This window comes from Protopterus annectens, chromosome 1.part1 (assembly GCF_019279795.1).
Source record: "Protopterus annectens isolate FY-2018-M chromosome 1.part1, PAN1.0, whole genome shotgun sequence".
Taxonomy (NCBI): Eukaryota; Metazoa; Chordata; order Ceratodontiformes; family Protopteridae; genus Protopterus; species Protopterus annectens.
Window position 1 is genome coordinate 463,307,281 of NC_056726.1, and position 25,406 is coordinate 463,332,686.

Sequence of the window (25,406 nt, forward strand, 5' to 3'; positions counted from 1 at the left end):
AATAACTTTGGCCTTCTTACCAGAAGATGAAGACACAGGAAAAGGCATTCAGGAAGACTATGAAAGGTATTAGAAAATCTTACAAATATAAACCAGCACAATGGATAACTGCAGCAGGAAAGTACATGATGTGGTGTGCAGTTATGGGAAAAGAAGAACTTCAGCAATGATCGTTAACCACAAAGGTATAAGCTGCTAGCAGTTTTGTTTTCCCCAAGAACCTGAAAGCCAGCTGGTTTGGTTTCATTGCAGCTAATAGTCTCAAGATCACTTTTTGAAGCAAGACTTATAAATGTATTACTAGCGCCAAAAATGAAAAGATTTGCAGGCAAGAATTGGGCAAGCTGAATTAAAGCTTCAGAAGCATTACATAAACAGAAAACAGTAATGAACAGACACACCATTACATCACATTTGACAACAGCTAGGTATGAGCACCTGTGACAGTAGGTCTCATAAACTAATCATCCTAACAGATTTTCAACTGATGAGCCAAGTTAAATCAGACATCCCTAAAAATGATAAAGTCTTATCACCAGTCATAAGCATTAAATATAGTTAAGAAGCTCTACATTTTACACAGATCAGCAAAATCAGACACCCCTAAAATGATAAACATTTCAGTCTTAACATCACTGGCCATAAAGAAGTTCTACATTTCACCCAGATTTTTGACTTTTTTTGTTCCTTTCCTTTGAGGCTCCCTGCCCACCAGTGCTGACATCTACCCCTTATAGTCCCTAGTAAATCCATTCCATTCTCTCTCTCTCTCTCTCACCACTGAAGGAAATGAACTCCAACCATATTAAGTGCAATGGGGGGGGGGGGGGGGGCTTCTTCAAGAAGAGGATGCCTTGCATTATCTTCCTAAGTGACAGCACTCCTCCTCTCTCCTATGAACACGAGTTGGAGTGAGCAATATATACACACAGTCAGGGGCAGAGATTTTATCTGGTATGTAATGGGGTGGAAAAGCCCTGAGGTGGAGCATACATGTGCATGTGATGCCACATGCACTACCACAGATAGCAATGTACCTACTCAAGCCTCCCCTACTACCATACAATCAGCAGACTGCTTTGCAATCAGATTACACCTACCAATCTCCACCAAGAGGTGCCTAGTTACAAGTAGAAGCCCATCTCCTCCTATCTGGGATGGCTAAGCTGAAATAACCTAATTATTCTCAACCCCCCATCCATCCCACCCCACCAGACCAGTGCATGAGAAGCTAGTCAAACTTAAGCTGTATGGGCCATAGTCATGGATGCATCTCTCTAGATCAAACAGCATCAGCTCTGATTTTTGACAAACACAAAATGACAACAAAGTATACTCAACAGTGCTGAAAGTCGCACCTGAAGTAGAAGAGATCTGGTGCTCAATTAAGTCACACATTGCAAACCACCTGTTTTAGACTAATATCACATATTAGCATTCATGCCCCTAAAGGTCCTGACTGAGAGCTTAGCCACCTACAGCTCAGACCCATTAGTGTTACTCAGCAGAGGTAGCCACAGCACAAATGTTTAAACACTTCTGAAAATTCTTGGTATATATGCATCAAACTCAAAGATCTGGAAAGGAAATCATACAGAACAGTAGTGCTCAGTACCACTTGTACAGCAAATATTTCTAGCACACATTTAACAGGATAATCTTGTGAATTTTATTTGCTAAAGTGAAAACCACAGATCATAGTAAACAACTTTGGCACACTATGTTATGTAAACATCACATCAGTTAAACCAGTCTCTGCATTGTTGCAGTTCAGCACACAGTGGTTGTGCTATAGCATAAATACCTCTTGCTGCTGGGTTTGAGCACCATACCAACAAGTATTTCATCTAGCTGAATATCAGAAATAATTACTGGAAAATATCTTTCACTACTAAATAGGTGTAGGAATGCAGGGCTACAAATGTACATCTGTTAATTACGTAACAGATTTATGGTCTAGTGACAGGGTGGGAGGAATAAGAGCTGTGTCCCCTTATTTAACAGCAAGAAACAGTGGGCTACAAAAATACTACCACCACTGCTATTAAATACATCAGCACTCATTCTGCTAACATTGAACTGATTCATAAAAACTCATTACTCAACACTAAAATGAATCCGCTTAATACAAATTTACTACTCAGTGTAAAAAGGTATGGCACCTAAACCTAAACACTCTTAGAATTATTCATATGTAATCATGTTAGGGTAAGACTCAGTCTGCAACTGTTGACATAAACAGGGTACAAAACCACACGCATACACAAATGTGTGTGTGTGCATATATATTATATTATATATATACACACACACACACACACACATATATATATATATATATATATATATATATAGACACACACAGATGCACGCGCACACACATATTATATATATATATATATACACACACACACACAAAAAATAACTGATGGCAGAAACAGAAATTTTTACAATTTAAAATATGGCACCTCATTCAATTTTAACATATGTGTGAAAGTTGAACTACTACAGCTATAAATCATACATCTTGCTTTATATCCTGATGTCTAGCTCAGTTTTGACTAAATATTCTATACATATACTACCTATTAAAAAAGAACAGAACGTGGCAACAACTAAAAGCAACATTCAAAAACAATGATTATTCATAGTGAGTTGGTATGTTGTAGTCATGTTCCCAATCCCATGGTGAAATGATCAGTAAAAGGGAAATTTAAATCAGACCTGCATTTGGGGGCACAGACTTCTACAAATTAAACACTGCTATATAACACCATATTCTAATCATTTTTTAGTTAACACTTCAGAATACTCTAACATAAACACACATACATGTACGCATATACATATATGCATATATAATGTATACATACATATGTACACATACACTCACACAGATCAAGACTTCAGCACGTAAATATGTACTTGTATACATACCTTCAATATGGATCTTATCCATGTTACATATTATACTGAGCTAAACCTCTTTGCTTGTAAGTACAAATATTATCAAAAAACTCTAAATGCCAAGTCTGGATGACAAACAGAGCAATGTGTGTTACAAAGATAAACAAAATAGCAAGGCACATGTACACAAAAACATTACTACTGTACAGAAGTGCCCTGTCAGTAATGCACACTGGCGGATACTACCCCCATTAAGTCAGTTTGCAAACATCTCATTTATTTTAGTGGCTGCAAGAAAATCCGGGAAGCCACTTGTGCTGAACTGCATTCCCCCATGGGTACAACACGAGGATGTACCCTTACAAAACAAAGCAGCACTGAACTGTTTTCTACTGTGGTAGCTGCATCCAGTCTATTAGAGACCATCCTGTTCTCAGTAGCATCAGTCTTTGCTTTTATACAAAATATTGATCCACTTTAGTGTTCCCATATTTTTCTTCAACATTCAAAATCAGTCTGCCATGACTCAGACCAATATTATCAGTTTTCTTTTTTTTTTTTTTCAGTAGAAAGAATATGTAAATCTAAAGTTTTCTTCATTTACCATAAAAATGTAATTCCAAGCCTTGAATACACTTAAACGTCTGGGAGTGGAATAATGTGGTTAGGAACAAATTTAAAATGATGTACAAACGTCTCTAGCTTTTGATGATTTTCATGTATACATAGATCACAGATCACATGCTCCTAATCAGTCTTAAGAGCACAGCTTTGCATTTTACTGGTGTTCAGGTACCAAATTAAGCCAGTAAGGAACCAGTGCTTTCAACTACCTGAAGCACACTTCCCACAGCGATTGCACTTATTATTGTGAAATGTTAGCCATTGCTTTTAACTGGCTTACATACATTCGCCACATTTTATTACTTCCACAAAAAGTTGGAATACTGAGGTATATAGTTCCATGGAAAATTTTGTATTGACAAACACAACCAGGCAAATGAGTCCAGACCTTGCCAGCATTTTAATTTCCTACTATTGCTGCAGATTAAGTGTGAATTTCCACTGTTGGGTAAGCGATGGACCGCAAACTTCTACTGTAAGGCCACCATTTCTGTTATTTCTGCTATCTAGACAAAGGTTAGTGCCCACATGTTTCAACTTTGAGTTGTTTTCAATCTGCTCCCATTTCTAAAAAGAAAAAGGAAACATGTTAAAAAAAAAGATACAACATTTCTCAAGTTCTGAATTCTTTACATGCATTTCTGAAAAAAAAAAAAAAAGTAAGCAAGACACTACCATAACACCAACATTTTGAAGGGGATGTTGGTCAACAAGCCTGAAAACTGTGATGATGATCTACCCCATATGACAAGATTCAATAGCATGCCAAAAGCAGTGCCAACTGGAATTTTTCTTGCCAATAACTGTAGACAGCCGCAACCCCCCTCCTTTGTACAAATGAAGATGGAAATGAGGAAAAACTAACAACAAAGAAGTCAAACATCCTCTTGATGCTTAGCAGCCAATCACATTAAGCAGTCTTTAAACTACTAAAGTAGGAAATGTGGAACAATGACAATGTTTTTATATTCTGTCCAATTTGCTATAATTGTTTAAATTGCAGAGTTTTTTTTTTTTTTTGAAGATTGTCAAATTATTGTTCTTAAAATGTTTTGTAATAATTTGGAGCTTTTCTTCCCAGGCCTCCCCTGAAAATGGGCTTCTACAAAGTCGGATTTTCCCAGTAATCACATCTCAATAAATAAATAAATGAATAAATCAGTAACTGCTACCCCCTTAATAGTCCACTGCAAAGGCATTTTTCAAAGACTGTTTTACTGTCTTTGTTGCACAACAAACTACATTTAAAAGTAAACACAGCAAGCCCCACTTTGCAAAGATTACATTCTGGTTGGCTTTATCTCAACAAAACTTAGGGAAGCTCAATCAAGGGAATATAAGACATGTTAGTGGCTCAACAGGTAGTACACTTGCCTTTGGTGCGATATCAGAAGGGTGTGGGATCTATTCCCACCCCAAGTGCTTGGATTAATTTTCTACTACTGACACTAAACTGCAGCATAGGGAGGTGCTACACTCTTGAATATAACAGCCTTAGGATGAGCTGTTAAACAGAGGTCCCATCTGCTCTTGGTGGTGGTACCTGTAAAAGATCCCATGGGCCTTACCAAAAAAAGGTAGGGGAACCTCTCTGCTGCCATATTCAAATCTCCGCTGGTCAATATAAATACCAACTCTGGACTCCTACAAAAAGGATGCTGACCAAATCAACACATCAAGCATAAACAAATCATTTTAATAAGGCATGCAACTTTCATAAACTTAAAGGGCAACTCTGCCCAAATGTCAACTTTTCATCATTAAAAGTTTTTTTGTTTCTTTAACCGGATCATATATTGTATTAACTGGTAAATATTGTATTCATTTCTTTCTTTCTTTTTTTTTTTTGTCAAAATATTTCAACACATGTAATGCAGGTTTTGGTGTAGAGGACAGCCAGTGAGATGCATACAACACTCTCTAGCCTTAAGAAAATACAGCTGAGTAAATAGCTCAGGAAAGGGAAAAGTATCACTTGCTAGTGACAGATGACTTACTTTAAAACCTTAGCCAGAAACAATGGCATAGAGTTTTAATTATCGGCATCAACTGAAGCTACTGCATTAGCAAATGTTTTATGCTTAACAATCAGTCATGACCACCACTTATCACCCTATTTATTTAGTTACAGTAATATACAATATTTATTAAAAATAAGCTATTTCACCCTCTAAGAGCTGGAACTTTTTCCAAATGAAAGAAAGAGCAAACAAAACATTCTAGAACAACCCCCAACTTAGTAGGGCTGTAATCAATTACAATCAAACCCCATCAACTTTCATTCTTTGTAAGAAATTGCTTGAAACACTCATTTAAACCAGAGTGCCAGCATTCGATAAAACCTGCCACAGCAATTTCTTGTAACGTTGATTTTCGCAACCCCTCCTCAAAAGGATCAATATAATTTCTTAAAATCATTACAATAATTAAAGTATAAGTATAAGAAAAATCCCCTTTCTTGACAGAATTCAAATATTCATAAGTGTGTTATTGCATTCTCTTACATTTTCCAATATAAAAACTACAGTTTAAACATAGGCCAATGTGTACCACGACACTGATAGTACAGCCCTAGGGCAATCTACACTGCTGACATGGCCCACACTGGCCATCCTACTATGACATTAGTCAAGTAAACATACATCTCAAAAAGTATAAAGGTTATGAATGGACTTGTCTGATGTTTTGGACCAGTGCCCATCTTATTGAATAGGACTTCATTATTAAATGCCAATGACAAAACATTTCCTGATGTAGCTAGTATTCACAAAATAATATAAAACTAGTTTTATAAAAAGTACAACCAATTCTGTGGGACTGAGGTCCAGATTTACCACATCATCTCAAAGATTTCCTTAAAATAGAAGCAAATTTGCTAATTCTACCTTTCGTAACCTCCTTTACTACATTATTCAACAACTCCTCTGGGTAGTTTCCATCCAAAAACATGTCTGTAACCTTTAAGCACTCTGTATTGCATTAATCTGAACTCAGAAGTATGCAATACATCTTTACCAAATTGCCATTAATAGTACTCTTTCTTTGTAAATCTAGGTCCACAATTAAAGTGAACATAAATGTTCAAAACTTTGTTTTCCTGTAAACAGCAGACTCACATTGCTGGGAAACAAAATTCTTATAAAGAATTTCATCCAAAAAATGATCTTATAAAAATCACTGCAAAAAGTAAACTGTAAAAATCAGTCCTATTTTGCAAATAAATACAAAACTGTTTCAATATGGCTAAATCCCCAGACCAGATAAAATATAATCTAAAAACCTTAGGAATAACTTAAGACATGATTTAAAATAGCAGTTAGAAATATTGGTTCTCAATGACACAACAGACTGGCCAACCTAGGGGTGCATTGTGCGCCTATAACCACGTCCAATATTTGCTTAAAATATTCTGCCTCAAAGTGAAAAAAAATGTTCTTTAAATTAAATCTGTAAAGGAGCACAGCAAATCAATATTAAGCCCAACATTCAACCATAGCTGAAAAGATGTTTAAGGTGGTGATCACAGACAGAATAAATGAAGTCAATAAATGATACCGCTGCCAGATTCTGTTAAAAACAGCAAGTCACGGTATTCCCAGTGTAACTGAATGGACAGAAACAAGACCACAAAAAATGTCTTGTCTCACATCAAATACTGTAGTAACAAAATCACATCTATGTAGCAAGCCCTCTTCCCCCATCAGGCCACTCTGGGGATAAGTCAGAAGAAAACAGCAATCTTTTAAAATGCTGCAAAGGAAATGAACTGCAGAGAAAAAATAAGCCCTCACTATATTAGTTAATCTGCATGAATGCCTAACTGCAGTGCAAAAGTGTAAGGATTACTTGTGTATCTCCTGGAATTCCCAGACAAGCACAAATTCTTAAATTTTCTATATCTTTTTCTCAAAGTCAGATGCATCGCCTGCTAAAGTGCATCACAATCATGTTACAGAATGGACTAGGAAGGGAAATACAACCATTGTACTCCTCAATTTCAACATCCCCGCAATAAACAAGTAAAAGTGAGGAACAAACAGAAACCAATATACTTGTCTGACTAACAAGAAAAGCCATCCAAAATTGGGAGGATAGCAGAAGAGCAACGAACAGTGCAGTGAGCCTTATCAAACATCAACTGATACAATGAATATGCACTTATTATATTAGACTTTGGGTAAGTGCTAGAAAAATACTAAGCAGCAACTGAATCTTGAGATACTGAAGTGAAAAAGGAAACTGGACTCTCAACCATGCTCCAAAGAGCAGAACTTCATAAAGATGCACATGGATGACCAAGTGGCTGTGGCAAAAATGCCTGCAATGGATTCTTTCTTGAAACAGACACTGGAAGTAGACACATCTAATGAAATGGCCTTGGCATTAATAAAGAGTTATGCACTTGGCATAACTTGGAATCTGTGATATCCAGTGTCATTAATCATCACAGATGGGTCTTGGATCTGAGCTGGCAACTGTGGACAGAGCCAGAGCTCAAGCTCCTCCCCTTCCCAAAATCCCCTGTTGACCTGTAACCCTCAGATCGAGTTTGCTAGATAAGGAAAAAGGACAGCACCATCTGTCCCAGAGACACACTATCTCCAAGGGAAACATTCCTCCAAAATCCCCAGGTCCCCAGAAGGAAGGGGGAAGGAGGGCAGGAGTGTGATTAATAATGACAGTGGATAGCACAGATTCCAAGTTAAGGTAAGTACATAACTCTTTATCTGATGCTATCCTTGTCATTATTCATCTTGGACGGGTCAGACTCCCCAGCTACTATGGACCCTGGGTGGCCTCATGGAAGGATATGTTGGGAGTACAGAGGAAGCGAAGGAAGCTCAGTTCGGAGACTGCATATCCAACTTATTGTGAGAGATAAAGGTGTGAGGGCTTGACCAAGTAGCGGCACCACAAATCTCATCCAGAGAAATCTTGGCTAGAAAGGCCGAAGTAGTAGCCACCGACCTAGTAGACTGGGTCTTAACTGCACTGGGAAGCTTCAAATGCCTGCTATCATAAATGTAGGAAATAAAACTAGCAATCCATCTGGAAATAGTCACTTTAGAGACAAGCAGGCCTGACAAAAGGCAACAAAAAGCTGATCCGACTTTCAAAATTCCTCAGTCCTCAAGATAAAATCATAGTTGCCTGTGAACATCTAGGCAATGCACAGTAAATTCCCCCTTATTAGAATAATTGGGAAAGAAAACTGGTAGTTAAATGGGCTGATTGAGGTTAGTTTCCAAAGCTACTTTAGGAACGAATGAGGGATTTGTTCTTTGGGAAACCCTAACCCTGTGGAAGATCAGGAAAGGGGGGTTTTAATACACACAGCCTGTAACTCAGACTCTTTTGGCAGAGGTAATATTCACCAGGAAAGCAGTCTTCCAAGAGAGAAATTTAAGCTCTAACGATGCAGCTAGTTCAAAGGGTTTTTGTGTCAAAGATTGCAACACTAGCGTTAAATCCCATGGTGGATAAGGATCTTTGACAGGAGGTCTAAGGAGAAAGATCCCCTTGAGGAAGGCTTTGTAAAGCTTTGAAGAAAAGGTGGGGCCCGTCATTCAAATGGAAATTAGAGACAGCCGCCAACTGGATTTTAATTGTGGAAAAGCTAGTACCTTCCTGATATAGAGACGTGAACAACAGCAAAATATCAGAACTTGTGGCTGAGAAGGGATCTAAATTGTGTTCTCTAGCCCAAACAGCAAACCTTGGCCATTTATTGGAATACACCTTTTTTGTAGGCAGCTTCTGAGACGCGAAGATAATATATGTCTGACTGGAGAGGGAAGCCTGGACTGACAAAGGATCACCAGAATTGGAGAAACCAAGCAGTTAGATGAGGAGTCTGGGAGAAGAGATCCACAGCCGGATCAAATACCCATGGAGGATATCTTAAATGAGACTGAAGGGAAAAAGTACAGTTGTGTACACTTACCATAAATGTAGATGTTCGAGTGTATTCACTGTTGCAGTCATTACACTTGGGAAATCCTGATGGCAGGTTGCCCTCAGTCGGCCTGAATTCCAAAGTCCTGGGTCCTGCGTCGGCTGCTGTCGCCCCTTCCCTGACAGCCAACGCCATTTTCTTTAGTTTTTCTTGCCCCATATATATATATATATATATATATATATATATATATATATATATATATATATATATATATATATATATATATAAAATTACATGCACCAATATGGCGGGTGGGTAACCTGGACTGCAACAGTGAATACACTCGAACATCTACATTTATGGTAAGTGTACACAACTGTACTATGTTCTTCGTGTTTCACTGTTATAGTCATTACATTTGGATAGAGTCCCAAAGCTATGGTTGGGAGGCTGGAGCTAGACAGCATTAGGAGTGGCTATGAGGCCCTGCAGAACTGCAGTGACAAAGCCTGCCCTGGATTTAGAGTAGAGTGGCAGATGATAGTGCTTTGTAAAGGTGTGCACTGAACTCCAAGTAGCAGCCTCTAAAATGTCCTTGGTTGGTACTCCCCTGAGAAAGGCTGCTGAAGTGGCTGCAGCTCTGGTTGAATGTGGCCTAATGCCCTTAGGCACTGGCTTGCCATGGTGTAAATAGCAGCAACGAATGTAGTGGCCTATCCACTTTGAAATAGTCTGCTTTGAGATCGCCTTTCCTTGTGATCCTGCAGCATACGTCACTAATAATTGCTCTTTCTGAAAACTTTGGTTCTGTCCAAGTAGAATCTAAGCTGTCTGCGTATGTCCAAAGAATGCAGAATTCTCTCCCCCTTGTTCTGTGGATTTGGATAAAAAGTTGGCAGATGAATAGTTTGGTTAAGAGCCACACTGGACACCACCTTAGGCATAAATGTTGGGTTTGTCCTCAGGGAGACCCTGTCTGGATAAAAAATGATAAAAGGTTCCACAGCCATGAGTGCCTGTAGCTCTGAAACTTGTCTTGCAGAAGTTATTGCTAGGAGCAGAGCTGTTTTCCAAGATAAAACTTTATATCAGCAGTAGCAGCTGGCTCAAAAGGAGGCAGGACGAGTTTTTCCAAGACATAGTTGAGATCCCATGCAGGCATTGGTGATCTCCTTGGAGGCCTTACATTTTTGGCTCCTCTGAGGTACTGCTTTAATAAGGGATGAGAAAAGATTGGTGGCTCTGTATTGTAATGAGCCGAAATGGCAGAGGCATGAATTTTAATAGATGAAAAAGATCGGCCTTTGTGAAGCATCTCAGTTAATTATTGCAAAATCTGAGGAATATTTGGCACAGCTGTATGAGTTACTTGTGCCTGGTTCCAAGCACAGAATCTCTTCCATTTTCCAGCATAAGATTTTCTAGTACTAGGCCTTCTGGCTTCCAAAATGACATCCATCACAGCTTTACTGAGAGGTGTGTTTTGTATGACTACATTATCCGCCATGCTGCCAGGTTTAAAGTCCTAAGTTGGCTGTGCAGGATCCGATTGTTTTGCTGGGACAGTAGATGAGGTATTTGAGGTAAGGACCAAACTGGGCACTGAGACAAGTTCTTTAGTATTGGATACCAGTACTGGCGGGGCCAGTCTGGGGCAATCAGTATCATCTTTGGCTTCTCCTGTCTGACCTTTAGGAGTACTTTGGGGAGGAGAGGCAGTGGGGGAAAGGCATATACTGATAGGTTTTTCCAGCTGAAAGATAGGGCGTCCACTTTCCATGCTTGTCTGTGATAAGTCCTTGTGCAGAATCTTTTGAGTTGGTAGTTGTGAGGGGAGGCAAAGTGATCTATGTCCAGGCATCCCCATTTCCTTGTTATCATGCTGAAGACTTGTGGATCCAGATGCCACTCGTGGGGATCAATGAGGTTTCTGCTTAGTTCGTCTGCCAGAGTATTTTTCCTTCCTGGCAGGAATTGTGCCTGCAGATGTACTTGGTAAGTCAATGCTGTGTCCCACAAAGTCATGGCTAGTCTGCAAAGGGAGTAAGAATGTGTGCCCCCCCTGCTTGTTTATAAACCACATGACCGTGGTGTTGTCAGTCTATCAGTAGTTGTCCCGGATGAAGTACGTAATTGAAGGCTGTCAGGGCATTTTGAACAGCTAGCATCTCTTTTTGATTGATATGTAGATGCATTTAGTTTGAGGACCATGTGCCCTGAATGCATCTTCCTGCCAAGTGGGCCCCCCAGGCATAATCTGATGCATCCGTTGTTAGTGTCTGCCTGGCTGGGGGTAATGTGAATGGCTGTCCCTTGTTTTGGTGACAAGCCTTTGCCCACCATCGAAACTCCTGTTGCAGGCAGGGAATGAGAGTAATCATAGTTTCCAGGTTGTGGCAATGTTGAGTCCAAGAACTTTTTAGGTACCATTGAAGTTTCCTCATATGCAGTCTTGCATATGGAATTAGTAGGATACAGGATGCCATGAAGTCCAAAGCCTGCAGATTTTTTCTTGCAGTTAACTGGGCCTTTGTTGCCAACATTTTGAAATAGGTAGTCAGTTGCCATTGTTTGTCTGGCGTGATATAAGCCACCTGGGCAGTTGTATTTAAGCTTGCACCCAGGAATATTATCTCTTGAGAGGGTACTAGTTTTGATTTCTTTTCGTTGACTGTGTACCCTAGGCATGTTAGAAGTCTTTTTACAAACGCCAGATGCTGTAGAAGAATGTCCTTGTTCTCTGCTTGAATTAGACAGTCGTCCAAATAAGGATATATTTGTATTCCTCTCTGTCTGCAGAACGCAATTACTGGTGCCAGCCACTTTGTAAAGACCCTGAGCGCAGTAGAAAAGCCAAAGGGCAGTGCAGAGAATTGGTAATGCATTGAGCCAGCCTTGAATCTGATGTATCTTCTGCATAACTGTCCGATTGGGACATGCAGGTATGCCTCTTTTAGGTCTAAAGTCACAAGCCAAGCATTCTTGCCCAGCATGGGCAGAAGCTGCTGCAAAGTCAACATCTTCAATTATGGTATATCCAGGGATGTGTTTAGAATAGATAGAACCAGTATTGGCCTCCAGGCCTTGTCCTTTCTGGGTACCAAGAACAGTCTTGAGTAAAATCCTTGTCCCTGCTCTTGCTCTGGTACTTGTTGAATGGCCCCCATGTCCATGAGGAATGAGACTTGTTTTTGTGCCTCTGCCCATTGATTTTTTGGCACATCTGGCCAGCCGTTTGCCTTTGGCAGGGTATGAAAATGGAACTTGTAGCCCTGTGACACGATATTTAGAACCCACTTGTCCTGGGTTATAATGTGCCAATTTTGAGAAAAAAGTGCTAATTTTCCCCCTAAGGGTGCTGCCAGGAGATAAGTGCTTGGTGCAGGCAGAGGGAAGTCATTGGGACTGTTTCCTGTATGGTTGTGATTTGTCTCCTCTAACTTTGGTGGTAGAAGCACCCCATTGCTTTGACCTGTATGAACCTTGTGCCTGGGATCTGCCTCGATGGCGTCTGGATCTGCCCCTTTCAGGTCTGTCTGACACAGGAAAGGACCAATTCTTTGTTGGCCAGTGTCTACTAAACCTAGGTGGCTGTACTTGTAAGAAATCTTTGACAGTTTGCATAGATTTAGCTTTGTCCTCCATTTTCTTTAACACCTCTTCTGCCTTAACACCAAACAAAGTATCATGCTGTAAAGGTGCATCGAATAATTTAACTTTGACATGATCAGGCAGACTTTGTTCCTTTAACCAAGCATGCCTTCTAATTACAGAACCCGTAACTGCGGCCCTGCAAGAGGACTCCAAAGACTCAAAACCACATTGCAAAGTATGCTTTCCAACTTGTTCAGCTGCATGCAATAAATCCTGCATTTCTTTGTTTTCTGCACATTCTGAGTTTAACATTTTCTGTTTAAGCAGTGCCATGACATGTTGCTGATATTTGAGCATATGAAACTGACAGTTTAAGGCCCTTATAGCCAAGGTAGCAGATGTATAAACCTTTTTTCCCCATTTATCCTGTGCCCTAGAATCTCTGTCAGAGGGGGTAGGGTTTTTTGCAGTGGAAGCCTTAACTCCCTTGGGACCCTGTGAAATAGTTTCTGGGTCTGCAGCAGGGTTTTTAAAAAGGAATTTATGGGTTATCAGGAACCCTGTAATATCTGTCAGGCTTAACAGGAGCTGGAGGTAAGGAGTCAGGGGTAAGGCTAGACTCCGAAAACACATCATCTACAATGTCTAACACAGGTGGAATGGCTAGTGGCCTGTGTTGAGGTAGTAAAAGGAAATCCCTGAGCCTCTTTTTAGATTATGAAAAATCTTGGCTCTCCCAGTGGAAATGCTCCCTCATGGTATGTAAGGTTTCCACAAAAGAACAGTCCTCTGGAGGAGAAGCTGAAGGAATAGATTCTTCAGCATCAGAATCCTCATGGGAGGGGGGGGGGTGGGCAGAATATTCCTGATCAGAAGAGGAATCAGAAGAAACAGAAACCTGATCTGAAGATTCAGTCAGTCTCTTGCCTAGGCCTCTTATCAGGAGGGGGATGGGAACCCCTGATCAAGGTAATCAAGTCTTCGGCCATTTTGAGCATCTGTTTTTTGGGCATAGAGGCCCGTCCACTTGGCTCTTGAGTTTGTTTCTTTGCTTTAGAAGGTGCTTTAGCCCTTGTCTTTGAAGCTGAAGTCGGTTTGATGTAAAGATGTTTAGGTCTGAATACACCCTCAGAAGCCGGTGCCTGCTCAGCGGCTCCGGACCCATATGAAGGAATAGTATCAGAGGCTCCAATATCTTGAGTTTCCAGTGGCATGGCCAACTCCACGTGGGAATCGGTAGCGGCCTATGACTCTAAAGTAGCGGGCATCAGGGGCTGCGAAAGCACCTCACTGAGAACCGGCGACTGGCTTAGAAGAAGCTTCGTCGTCAGTTTTGGGCCTCGGTTGTCTCTCTCCTTTTCTTTGCATTTTTTGTGAACTCCGGTAGTCGGATGGCTATCCGACGACATTTTTGGATAATTAAACCTGTGCCCAAAATAGTTTAAAGCAAAATCATACCGATGCTTAATAGTGCGTTGGTTAAATCTAGCACAAATCAGACAACCAGAAACGTTGTGATCAGGGCCTAGGCAAGGAATACAGTAAGAATGAAAGTCCTTAAGAGGTATTTGCTTTCCACAAGAAATACAATTATTTACTTTTTCTGACATCGGTCTGGAGCAAGAAAAAAGTTTCCCCAATGGGGTACTTAGCTTTATTGAAGACTTCGGATCTGAAACTCGAACACGAAAATCTCAGGAGTCGGTCGACCGGCACTTGCGAACTGCTTCTGCTTTGGGCACCGCGCGGCAAGAAAGACTAAAGAAAGTGGCGACGGCTGCTTCTTTTATACCCTTGACAACCTGACGCCAGGGAAGGGGCGACAGCAGCCGATGCAGGACCCAGGACTTTGGAATTCAGGCCGACTGAGGGCAACCTGCCAGCAGGATTACCCAAATGTAATGACTGCAACAGCGAAACACGAAGACCATCTGAGATGGCAGAGGCATGAATCTTAACTGATGAAAAGGACAGGCCTTTGTGGAGCAGATCTGCTAGGTAATCTATGATTTGAGGTAAGGTGGGCAGGGCTGTGTCCTTTCCTCGAGACTGGCTCCAAGAACGGTATCTTTTCCACTTTTCTGAATAGGATTTCCTAGTACTAGGCCTTCTGGCCTCAAGGATGACGTCCAGCACCTGTTTGCTGAGGGTTGCTGGTGGTGTATTCAGGGAATAAGCCAGGCTGCAAGGTTCAGGGTTTGCAGCTGAGGATGCAAAATTTGTCCCTCTTGCTGGGACAGCAGGGAGGGGGGTCTGATGTAGGTGCCAGGGTGGCACTGCTGTCTGACTGCGTAGGAGTGGGTACCAGTGCTTGCGTGGCCAGTCTGGTGCAATAAGGATTGTCCTTGGTCTGTCCTGTTTGATCTTGAGTAGTACTTTTGAGACGAGGGGTAGAGGGGGAAAGGCATAGATTGACAGGTTTTCCCATGTAAAGGATAGGGCATCCACTTTCCATGCTTGGCTGTGTGGATTTCTGGTGCAAAATTAGCTCAAGTGATGGTTTTGGGGGGAAGCAAAGAGGTCCACCTCTGGTGTCCCCCACCTGTCGATTAGAAGTTTGAATGAGTTGGGTTCCAGTTTCCACTCCTGTGGGTCCAGTAGATACCTGCTTAAGTTGTCTGCCAGTGAATTTTGTTTGCCTGACAGGAATAAGGCTTGCAGATGCACTTGGTTGCTTAAGGCTGTGTTCCACAGGGCCAAGGCTAACCTGCAGAGTGGGTAGGAATGATATCCCCCCCCTGCTTGTTTATGTACCACATAAAGTACAGTTGTGTACACTTACCATAAATGTAGATGTTTGGGTGTATTCACTGTTGTAATTACATTCGGGGTTAATCTGCTTGCAGGTTGCCCTCAGTCGGCCTGATTAACAAAGTCTTGGGTCCTGTGTCGGTTGCTGTCCCTTCTTCCATGACGGCAGGTCGTCAGGGGTATAAAACATGCAGCCGACACCTTTACATCAGTTTTTCTTGCCCCAGATGTCAGGTGCCCCCCTAATGGGGAGCAAACAAACATAAAAACACAAAGGTATACCTCCAACAAAAAGCAAAAATACCAAAAAGGCTTTTAACCATAGTAAAAGAAAGTATAGAGGTATAGTCAGAAGACGTTAGGGGACTGGAGGGAGGGTAAAGTACAGTATGTGTACACTTACCATAAATGTAGATGTTCGAGTGTATTCACTGTTGCAGTCATTACATTTGGGTAATCTGCTGGCAGGTTGCCCTCAGTCGCCCTGAATAACAAAGTCTTGGGTCCTGCGTTGGTTGCTGTCTCCTCTTCCATGACGTCAGGTCATTGGGGGTATAAAACATGCAGCTGACACCATTTTAATCAGTTTTTCTTGCCCCAGATGTCAGGTGCCCCCCAAATGGGAAGCAAAAAAAAAAAAAAAAAAAAATATATATATATATATATATATATATATATATATATATATATATATATATATATATATATATATATATATATATATATATATATATATATATATAAACTGTAAATATATAAATGCACTTTAGAAACAGAAAATTTACCTTCAACTAAAAGCAAATACACCACAAAGGCTTTTGAGTATAGTGAAGGAAGGAAAAGGTATAGAAAGGGGGCTGGCGGGTGGGTAATCCGGACTGCAACAGTGAATACACTCGAACATCAACATTTATGGTAAGTGTACACAACTGTACTATGTTCTTCGTGTTTCACTGTTGCAGTCATTACATTTGGGTAGAATCCCATAGCTATGGATGGCAGGATGGAGCTAAACAGCATTAGGAGCAGCTATAAGGCCCTGCAGGACTGCAGTGGCAAAGCCTGCCCTGGATTTAGAAAAGAGAGGTAAATGATAATGCTTTGTGAATGTATGAACTGAGCTCCAAGTAGCAGCTTCTAGAATGTCTCTGGTAGGGACCCCTCTGAGAAAGGCTGCTGAGGTAGAGGCAGCCCTGGTGGAATGGGATCTGATCCCCTTGGGCACAGGTTTACCATGGTGCAAGTAGCAGAAACGAATGCAATGGCTTATCCATTTAGAAATAGTCTTCCCCTCAGATCCTGCAGCAAATGCCACCAGTAGTTGCTCAGACCTTCTTAGAGATTTTGTCCTGTTTGAGTAGAATTTTAGTTGTCTGTGTACATCCAATGAATGCAGAATCCGCTCCCCCTTGTTCTGTTGATTTGGGAAGAAAGTTGGCAGGTGAATGGTCTGGTTAAGAGCTACATTGAATATCACCTTAGGCATAAAAGAAGGATTGGTCCTGAGGGCCACCCTGTCCGGGTAAAAAATAATGAAAGGCTTCACTGCCATGAGAGCCTGTAGTTCTGAAACCCTTCTAGCTGAAGTGACTGCCAAAAGAAAAGCGGTCTTCCAAGATAGAAATTTTATATCCACAGTAGCTGCTGGTTCAAAAGGAGGCAGTGTGAGTTTTTCCAGCACTAAATTGAGGTTCCATGCAGGAGTTGGTGCTCTCCTGGGGTGCCTTAAATTTTTGGACTCTGAGGTACTGTTTTAGCAGGGGATGAGAAAAGAGGGGAGGCTCTGTGCTGTAATGAGCAAAGATGGCAGAGGCATGGATTTTTATTGAAGAAAAGGATAGGCCCTTGTCAAGCATCTCTGTTAAGTACTGTAAAATCTGAGGAATATTGGGGTTTGCTGTGTCTATTCCTTGTGCTTGGTTCCAAACACAGAATCTCTTCCATTTATCAGCATAAGATTTTCTAGTACTAGGCCTTCTGGCTTCCAAAATGACATCCATCACAGGTTTACTGAGAGATGTGGTTGGTAAAATTAGTTGATTAGCCATGCTGCAAGATTCAGAGTTTGGAGATGAGTGTGCGGAATTTGATAGTTTTGCTGAGACAACAGGTGAGGTGTTTGAGGGGAGTACCACGGAGGAAGGTGCAACATATTCCTTAGAAGTGGGTACCAGTATTGGCGAGGCCAGTCCAGAGCAATTAAAATCATTTTTGTTTTTTCCTGTCTGACTTTTAGTAAGACCTTGGCGAGTAGAGGCAGAGGGGGAAAGGCGTAGACTGATAGGTTTTTCCAGCTGAAGGATAAAGCATCCACTTTCCATGCTTTTTTGTGATGAGCTCTTGTGCGGAATTTGTCCAATTGATAGTCTTGGGGAGAGGCAAATAGATCTATGTCTGGGCTTCCCCATTTTTGTGTTAACATGCTGAAGATTTGTGGATCCTGTTTCCATTCGTGAGGGTCCACATGATTTCTGTTTAGGTCGTCTGCCAGATATTTTGCTTTCCTGGCAGGAATTGAGCTTGAAGATGTATTTGGTAAGTCAAGGCTGTGTTCCACAAGGCCATGGCTAGTCTGCAAAGGGGGTAGAAGTGGGTACCCCCCTGCTTGTTATAAACCTTGTCACCACAATAAACAGAACATGCCAGAGGGATAGATTCCTGTCCCAGAGACTTCCCATACTCTGGAATAAACTACCTATCTATATCAAACAAAGCTCCTCATTAGCACTCCAAGAAAAATCTTGATGATTGGATGGGAAATAGGAAATTCACCCCGGGGATCAACTCTGTGGCTCTGCTCGACAGTGGCACAGGAAAATAATTTTCTTGGGTGGCAAAAGCCAGGGTATCTTTTAGGCTGGGCTTGTATAGGGCCCAGGGCCGATAGCCTAGTACCTACCTATGAACCTATACCACATAACTGTGGTGTTGTCGGTCTTCATCAGTAGTTGTCCTGGATGAGGTAAGTCCTTGAAGGCTGTCGGAGCATTCTGAATAGCTAGCATTTCTTTCTGGTTGATATGTAGATGCATTTGGTTTGGACTCCATTTGCCGTGAATGCATCTCCCTGCCAGGTGGGCTCCCCAAGCACAGTCTGATACGTCTGTAGTTAGGGTTTGAGTGGCAGGGGGGTAGAATAAATGACAGTCCCTTGTTTTGGTGACATGTCTCTGCCCACCAAAGAAACTCCTGTTGCAAGCAGGGAATGAGAGGAATAATTGTTTCCAGGCTGTGACAGTGTTGACTCCATAAGCTTTTTAGGTACCATTGAAGTTTCCTCATATGCAGTCTCGCATATGGAATTAGTAGAATGCAGGATGTCATGAATCCCAAAGCCTGCAGAATTTGTCTTGCAGATAGCTGGGTTTTTGCTGCCATTTGTTTGAAGTATGTTGTCAATTGCATATGTTTGTTTGGCGTGAGGTAAGCCATTTGGGCAGTTGTATTCAAGCTTGCACCCAGGAATGTAATTATTTGAGAGGGTACCATTTGTGATTTCTTTTCTTTTATGGTGTACCCTAAGGCATGCTAGAAGCCTTTTTACAAACGCCAGATGTTGAAGAAGAGTGTCTTTGTCCTCTGCCCGAATGAGACAAACGTCCAGATAAGGATACATTTGAATGTTTCTTTGTCTGCAGAATGCAATTACTGGTGCCAGGCACTTTGTAAAGACCCTAGGTGCAGTAGATAAGCCAAAGGGCAGTGCAGAAAATTGGTAATGCAAAAGGCCTGCTTTGAAGCGGAGGTATCTTCTGCAAGATTCCCTTATTGTGATATGCAGGTATGCCTCTTAAGTCTAGAGTTACCAACCAGGCATTCCTGCCTAGCATAGGCAGTAGCTGTTGTAAAGTCAGCATTTAGAATTTTGTAGATGTTGTAAAGTCAGCATTTTGAATTTTGGAATGTCCAGGAACATATTTAGAATTGATAAGTCCAGAATTGGACACCATGATTTGTCTTTTCTAGGTACCAGGAAAAGCCTTGAATAAAATCTTTGTCCTTTTTCCTTTTCTGGTACTGGTTGAATAGCCCCCATATCCATGAGGGACATGACTTGTTTCTGGGCCTCTGCCCACTGGTTTGGTGGCAGATCTGGCCATCCGTTTGGAATTGGCAAGGTGTGGAAATGAAATTTGTACCCCTGGGATACTATGTTTAATACCCAACTTGTCCTGGGTAATTAAATGCCAATTTTGAGCATGAAGTGCTAGTTTTCCCCCCAAGGGGGCTGCCAAAAGATAAGTGCTTGGAGATGGTAGAGGAAAGTCATTGAGACTGCTTACTGTAGGGTTGTGCTTTGTTACCTCCCGATTTGGAGGTGGAGGCACCCCACTGCTTTGACCTGTAAGATCCCTGTGATTGATATCTGGAGCCTTTGGAGTGCCTGGGTTTGCCCTGAGTGGCTCTGTTGGACACAGGAAAGGACCAATTCTTAGTAGGCCAGTGCCTACTGAACCTGGGTGGCTGCACTTGCAAGAAATCTTTTACAGTTTGCATAGATTTAGCTTTGTCTTCCATTTTCTTTAAAACCTCTTCTGCCTTATTACCAAACAGACTATCATGCTGTAAAGGGGCATCCAACAATTTAGCTTTAACATGATGAGGCAGATTTTGCTCCTTGAGCCAGGCATGCCTTCTTACAGATCCAGTTACAGCGGCCCTGCAAGATGCCTCCAAGGAATCAAAACCACATATGCTTTCCAACCTGTTCTGCTGAATGCAATAAATCCTGTAACTAACTCTATTTTCCACACAATCCGAAATCAACATCATTTTCTGTTTTAGTAAGCCCATCTATCCAGTGCCCTGGAATCTCTATCAGAAGGGGTAGGATTTTTGTCTGTAGAAGCCTTAACATCATTGGGACCCTGAGAAATAGTCTCAGAATCAGCAGCAGGATTTTTGAAAATAAATTTGTGGGAGACAGGAACCCTGTAATATCTGTCTGGCTTACTAGAAGCCGAAGGCAGGGAATCAGGAGCCATGCTTGATTCCGAGAACACAATTTCAACAATGTCTAATACAGGAGGTATTGCCAAAGGCCTATGTTGAGGAAGAAGAAGAAAATCCCTAGCCCTTTTTTTGATTCTGAGAAGTCCTGACTCTCCCAGTGAAAATGTTCCCTTAAAAGTATGCAAAGTCTCTCCAAAAGAGTAATCCTCAGGAAGAGATGCAGATGGGATAGATTCCTCTGCATCAGAGTCCTCATATGGTGGAATAGAAAATTCCTGATCAGAAGAAATGGAAACCTGATCTGAAGATTCATAATCAGTGCCTTGCCTAGGCCTCTTTGCAAGGGGGTGGGGGTGGGGGGTGGGAACCCCTGATCAAGGTAATTAAATTGTCAGCCATTTTGATCATTTGTTTTTTAGGCATAGGGGCCTGAGCACGTGGCTCATGCATCATTTTTCTTTTGAGGCCTGAAAACACCCTCAGAAGCTGGTGCCTGCTCAGCGGCTCTGGACCGATCCAAGGGAGAGACATCCGCGGGTTCAAAACTTGTAGAATCTCGCGGCATACAGGACTCCTAATGGGTCTCGGTACAGGCCTGCGACTCAAAAGTAGTGGGTATCAGGGGCTGCGAAAGCGCCTCACTGAGTACCGGCGACTGGCTTAGGAGAAGCTTCATCGTTGGTTTTGGACCTCGACAGTCTGTCTCTTTTTCCTTGCGTTTTTTATGAACTCCGGCAGTCGGATTGTTAACCAACGACATTTCAGGGTAGTTAAATCTTGAACCAAAATATTTAGAAGCAAAAATATACAGATGCTTAATAGTGCGTTGGTTAAATTTAGCACAAAACTGACAGCAAGGCATTTTGTGATCAGGGCCTAGGCAAGGAATACAGTACAAATGAAAATCCTTATTAGGTATTTGCTTCCCACAAGTAATGCAGTTATTAACTTTTACTGACATCGGTAAGGAGCAAGAAAAAGTTTCCCCAAAGGGGTACTTAGCTTTAGTTTGAAGACTTCGGTTCAGAAACTCAAAAAACGAAAACTTCAGGAGTCGCCCGACAGGCACTTGTGAACTGCTTCTGCTTCAGGCACCGCGCGGCAAAAAAGACCAAATGGCGTCGGCTGCATGCTTTATACCCCTGACGTCATGGAAGAGGAGACAGCAACTGAAGCAGGACCCAAGACTTTGTTATTCAGGCCGACTGAGGGCAACCTGCCAGCAGATTACTCAAATGTAATGACTGCAACAGTGAAAGACTAACATCATCCAGGACTGCAACAGTGAATACACTCGAACATCTACATTTATGGTAAGTGTACACAACTGTACTATGTTCTTCGTGTTTCACTGTTCCAGTCATTACATTTGGGTAGATTCCCACAGCTATGGCTGGGAGGAGGAGTTTATATAGCATTAGGGCCAGCAAAGCCAGCTCTGGATTTAAGAGAAAATTGGAAAATGATCATGCTTGGTGAAATTATGTACGGAACTCCAGGTAGCAGCTTCTAGGATGTCCCTGGTAGGAACACCTCTGAGAAAGGTTGCAGAAGTAGATGCAGCCCTGGTGGAGTAAGATATAATCCCCTGGGGGATAGGTTTTTCATGGTGCTTATAGCAGAAATTAATGCAATGGCTTATCCATTTAGAAATGGTTTGTTTTGAAATAGCCTTCCCCTCTGCCTCTGCAGCAAATGCTATCAGCAGTTGTTCAGATTTTCTTTGAGGTTTAGTCCTGTCCAAGTAGAATCTAAGTTGTCTGTGCACATCCAAGGAATGTAGAATCCGTTCCCCTTTGTTCTGTGGATTGGAAAAGAAGATTGGCAAAAGAATGGACTGATTAAGAGCCACAATGGATACCACCTTGGGCATGAATGATGGATGGGGTCCTGAGTGACACCTTGTCCGCATGAAAGATGATGAAAGGCTCCACTGCCATAAGGGCCTGTAATTCAGATATCCTTCTAGCTGAAGTGATTGCTAAAAGGAAAGCTGTTTTCCAAGAAAGAAATTTAAGTCTGCAGTAGCAGCTGGCTCGAAAGGAGGTAGAGTGAGTTTCTCCAATACCAAGTTAAGGCCCCAAGACAGGGGCTGGAGCTCTCCTGGGTGGTCTTAAAGTTTTGGCCCCTCGAGGTACTGCTTGAGCAGAGGATGAGAGAAGAGGGGAGGTTCTGTGTTATAATGAGCTGAAATGGCTGAGGCATGGATTTTAATGGAGGAAAAAGACAGGCCCTTGTAAAGCATCTCAGTTAAGTATTGCAAAATCTGAGGTAAATTTGGCGCTGCTGTGCTCATCCCTTGAGACTGGTTCCAGCACAGAATCTTTTCCATTTTTCAGCATAAGAATTTCTAGTACTAGGCCTCCTTGCCTCTAAGATGACATCCATCACAGGTATGCTGAGGGATGATAAGGGTGAGTTTAAGTAATTAGCCAGGCTGCAAGGTTCAATGTTGGAAGCTGAGGGTGCAGTATCTGGTTCTCCTGCTGAGACAGCAGGGAAGGGGTCTGAGGCAGGTGCCATGGAGACAACTGCGACACTGCGTAGAAGGGAGTACCAGTGTTGGTGCGGCCAGTCTGGAGAAATCAAAATCATCCTTGGTTTGTCCTGTTTGACTTTTAGTAGAACAGTGGAGAGCAGATGCAGCGGGGTGAAGGCGTAGACTGATAGGTTTTTCCAGCTGAAAGACAGAGCATCCACTTTCCAGGCTTGTTTGTAGGGAGTCCTTGTGCAAAACTTATACAATTGGAAGTTCTCAGGGGAGGCAAATAGGTCTATGTCTGGGCTCCTCCATTCGCTTGTCAACATGTTGAAAATCCTTGGTTCCAGGTTCCACTCATATGGGTCCATGAGGTTTCTGCTTAGTCCGTCTGCCAGTGTATTTAATTTTCCTGGCAGGAATTGAGCTTGTAGGTGCACTTGGTAGCTCAAGGCTGTGTTCTACAATGCCATGGCTAGTCTGCAGAGGGGGTAGGAATGTGTACCCCCCCTGCTTGTTTATGTACCACATAACTGTGGTGTTGCCAGTCTTTACCATTAGTTGTCCTGGAAGAATGTAGTCATTGAAGGCTGTGAGAGCATTCTGTACAGTTAACATTTATTTATGATCGACATGTAGGTGCATTTGACTTGGGTTCCATTTGCCCTGAATGCACTTTCCCTGCCAGGTGAGCCCCCCGTGCATAGTCTGATGGATCTGTTGTTAGATTTTCGGTGGCAGGAAGTAGTGTGAATGGTAGTCCCTTGGTTTGGTGGCAGGCCTCTGCTCACCAGAGGAACTCTAGGCGTAGGCAAGGTATGACAGGAATCATTATTTCCAGGCTGTGAGAATGTTGACTCCATAGGCTTTTTAGATACCACTGTAGTTTCCTCACATGCAATCTTGCATATGGAATTAGAAGAATGCAGGAGGCCATGAACCCCAAGGCTTGCAATATTTGTCTTGCAGACAGCAGTGTTTTTGTGGCCACTTGTTTGAAATAGGTTATCAAATGAATTTGCTTTTCTGGAGTGAGGTAAGTCATCTGGGAAGTTGTATTCAAGCTTGCTCCCAGGAATGTAATTTGTTGACAGGGTACAAGTTGTGATTTCTTTTCATTTATGGTGTACCCCAGACAAGTTAGAACTCTTAGTTATGTACTTACCATAACGATAGATGTATGTGAGCCATCTCGCCTACATTCAATACTGATGGGCTCGGAGCCGAGAATCAGCTCCGACTCGGCCGTTTTGACTAGCACAAAGTCTCTCTTATTTGCTGGGCCAACCCTATATCCCAGGATGCACCACACCCAAAACCCCAGATCTAGTTTGCCCCCAACACATTCTTCCACCCACAGAACACACAAGAGACAAGTGTAAGAGGAGAGAAAAAATAATATCCTCATGGGAATCAAACAATACTTGTCTCCTCCAAATCCAACAGGAAGGGGGAAGGAGGGCAGGTACGTAAGAATGTAGGCGAGATGGATCACATACATCTATCGTTATGGTAAGTACATAACTAAGAGATGTAATGTGATCCTATCTCGCCTACATTCAATACTGATGGGACAGCGTCCCTAGCACCTAAATCCTGGGAGGCTCACTGGAAAACACTCCTGAGCACTGTGGAACCAAAGGAAGCACGACCTCTAGATGCCATGTCCAATTTATAATGAGAAATAAAGGTATGTGGAGAAGTCCAAGTAGTCGCCGCACAAATTTCATCCACGGACAGCCTAGCGTGAAAGGCCACTGAAGTTGCCATAGCCCTGGTAGAATGCGCCTTCACTGGAAAGGGAAGATTCCTACCCTTCAATGCATAAATGAATGAGATGCAATCCCTAAATCTACTTAGCGATAGTCGCCTTGGTTACAGATCTGCCAATTCTGTTGTCCGAAAAGGACACAAACAACTGGTCTGATTTTCTCGCCTGTTGTGTCCTATTCAAATAAAACCTCAATTGTCTATGTACATCCAACTGGTGAAATATGTATTTTGCTTTGTTGGAGAATTGTGGAAAAAAGACTGGTAGCTCAATAGCCTGTTGGAGACAAAATGCAGAAGACACCTTAGGGAGAAAGGAAGGATTTAGTCTTAGAGATACTCTGTCCTTGTGAAAAATCAAATAAGGAGGTTTGACAGAAAGGGCTTGAAGCTCTGATACCCTTCTAGCTGAAGTAACGGCTACCAAAA

The 25,406-nt window shown here is 42.1% G+C and overlaps 1 protein-coding gene across 6 annotated transcripts in view; it reads right to left on the reverse strand.

Moving 5' to 3' along the window:
* Positions 1 to 1,645: 1,645 nt before the first annotated feature.
* GALNT2 (polypeptide N-acetylgalactosaminyltransferase 2) overlaps positions 1,646 to 25,406 on the reverse strand; it is a 1,695,325-nt gene continuing 1,671,564 nt past the window's right edge. For all 6 annotated transcript variants that reach the window (XM_044076112.1, XM_044076089.1, XM_044076094.1 and 3 more), the window contains one exon: positions 1,646 to 4,098. In XM_044076112.1, coding sequence (XP_043932047.1) covers positions 3,943 to 4,098 — 156 coding nt within the window. In that variant the 3' untranslated portion in view covers positions 1,646 to 3,942. The remainder of the gene's footprint in view (positions 4,099 to 25,406) is intronic.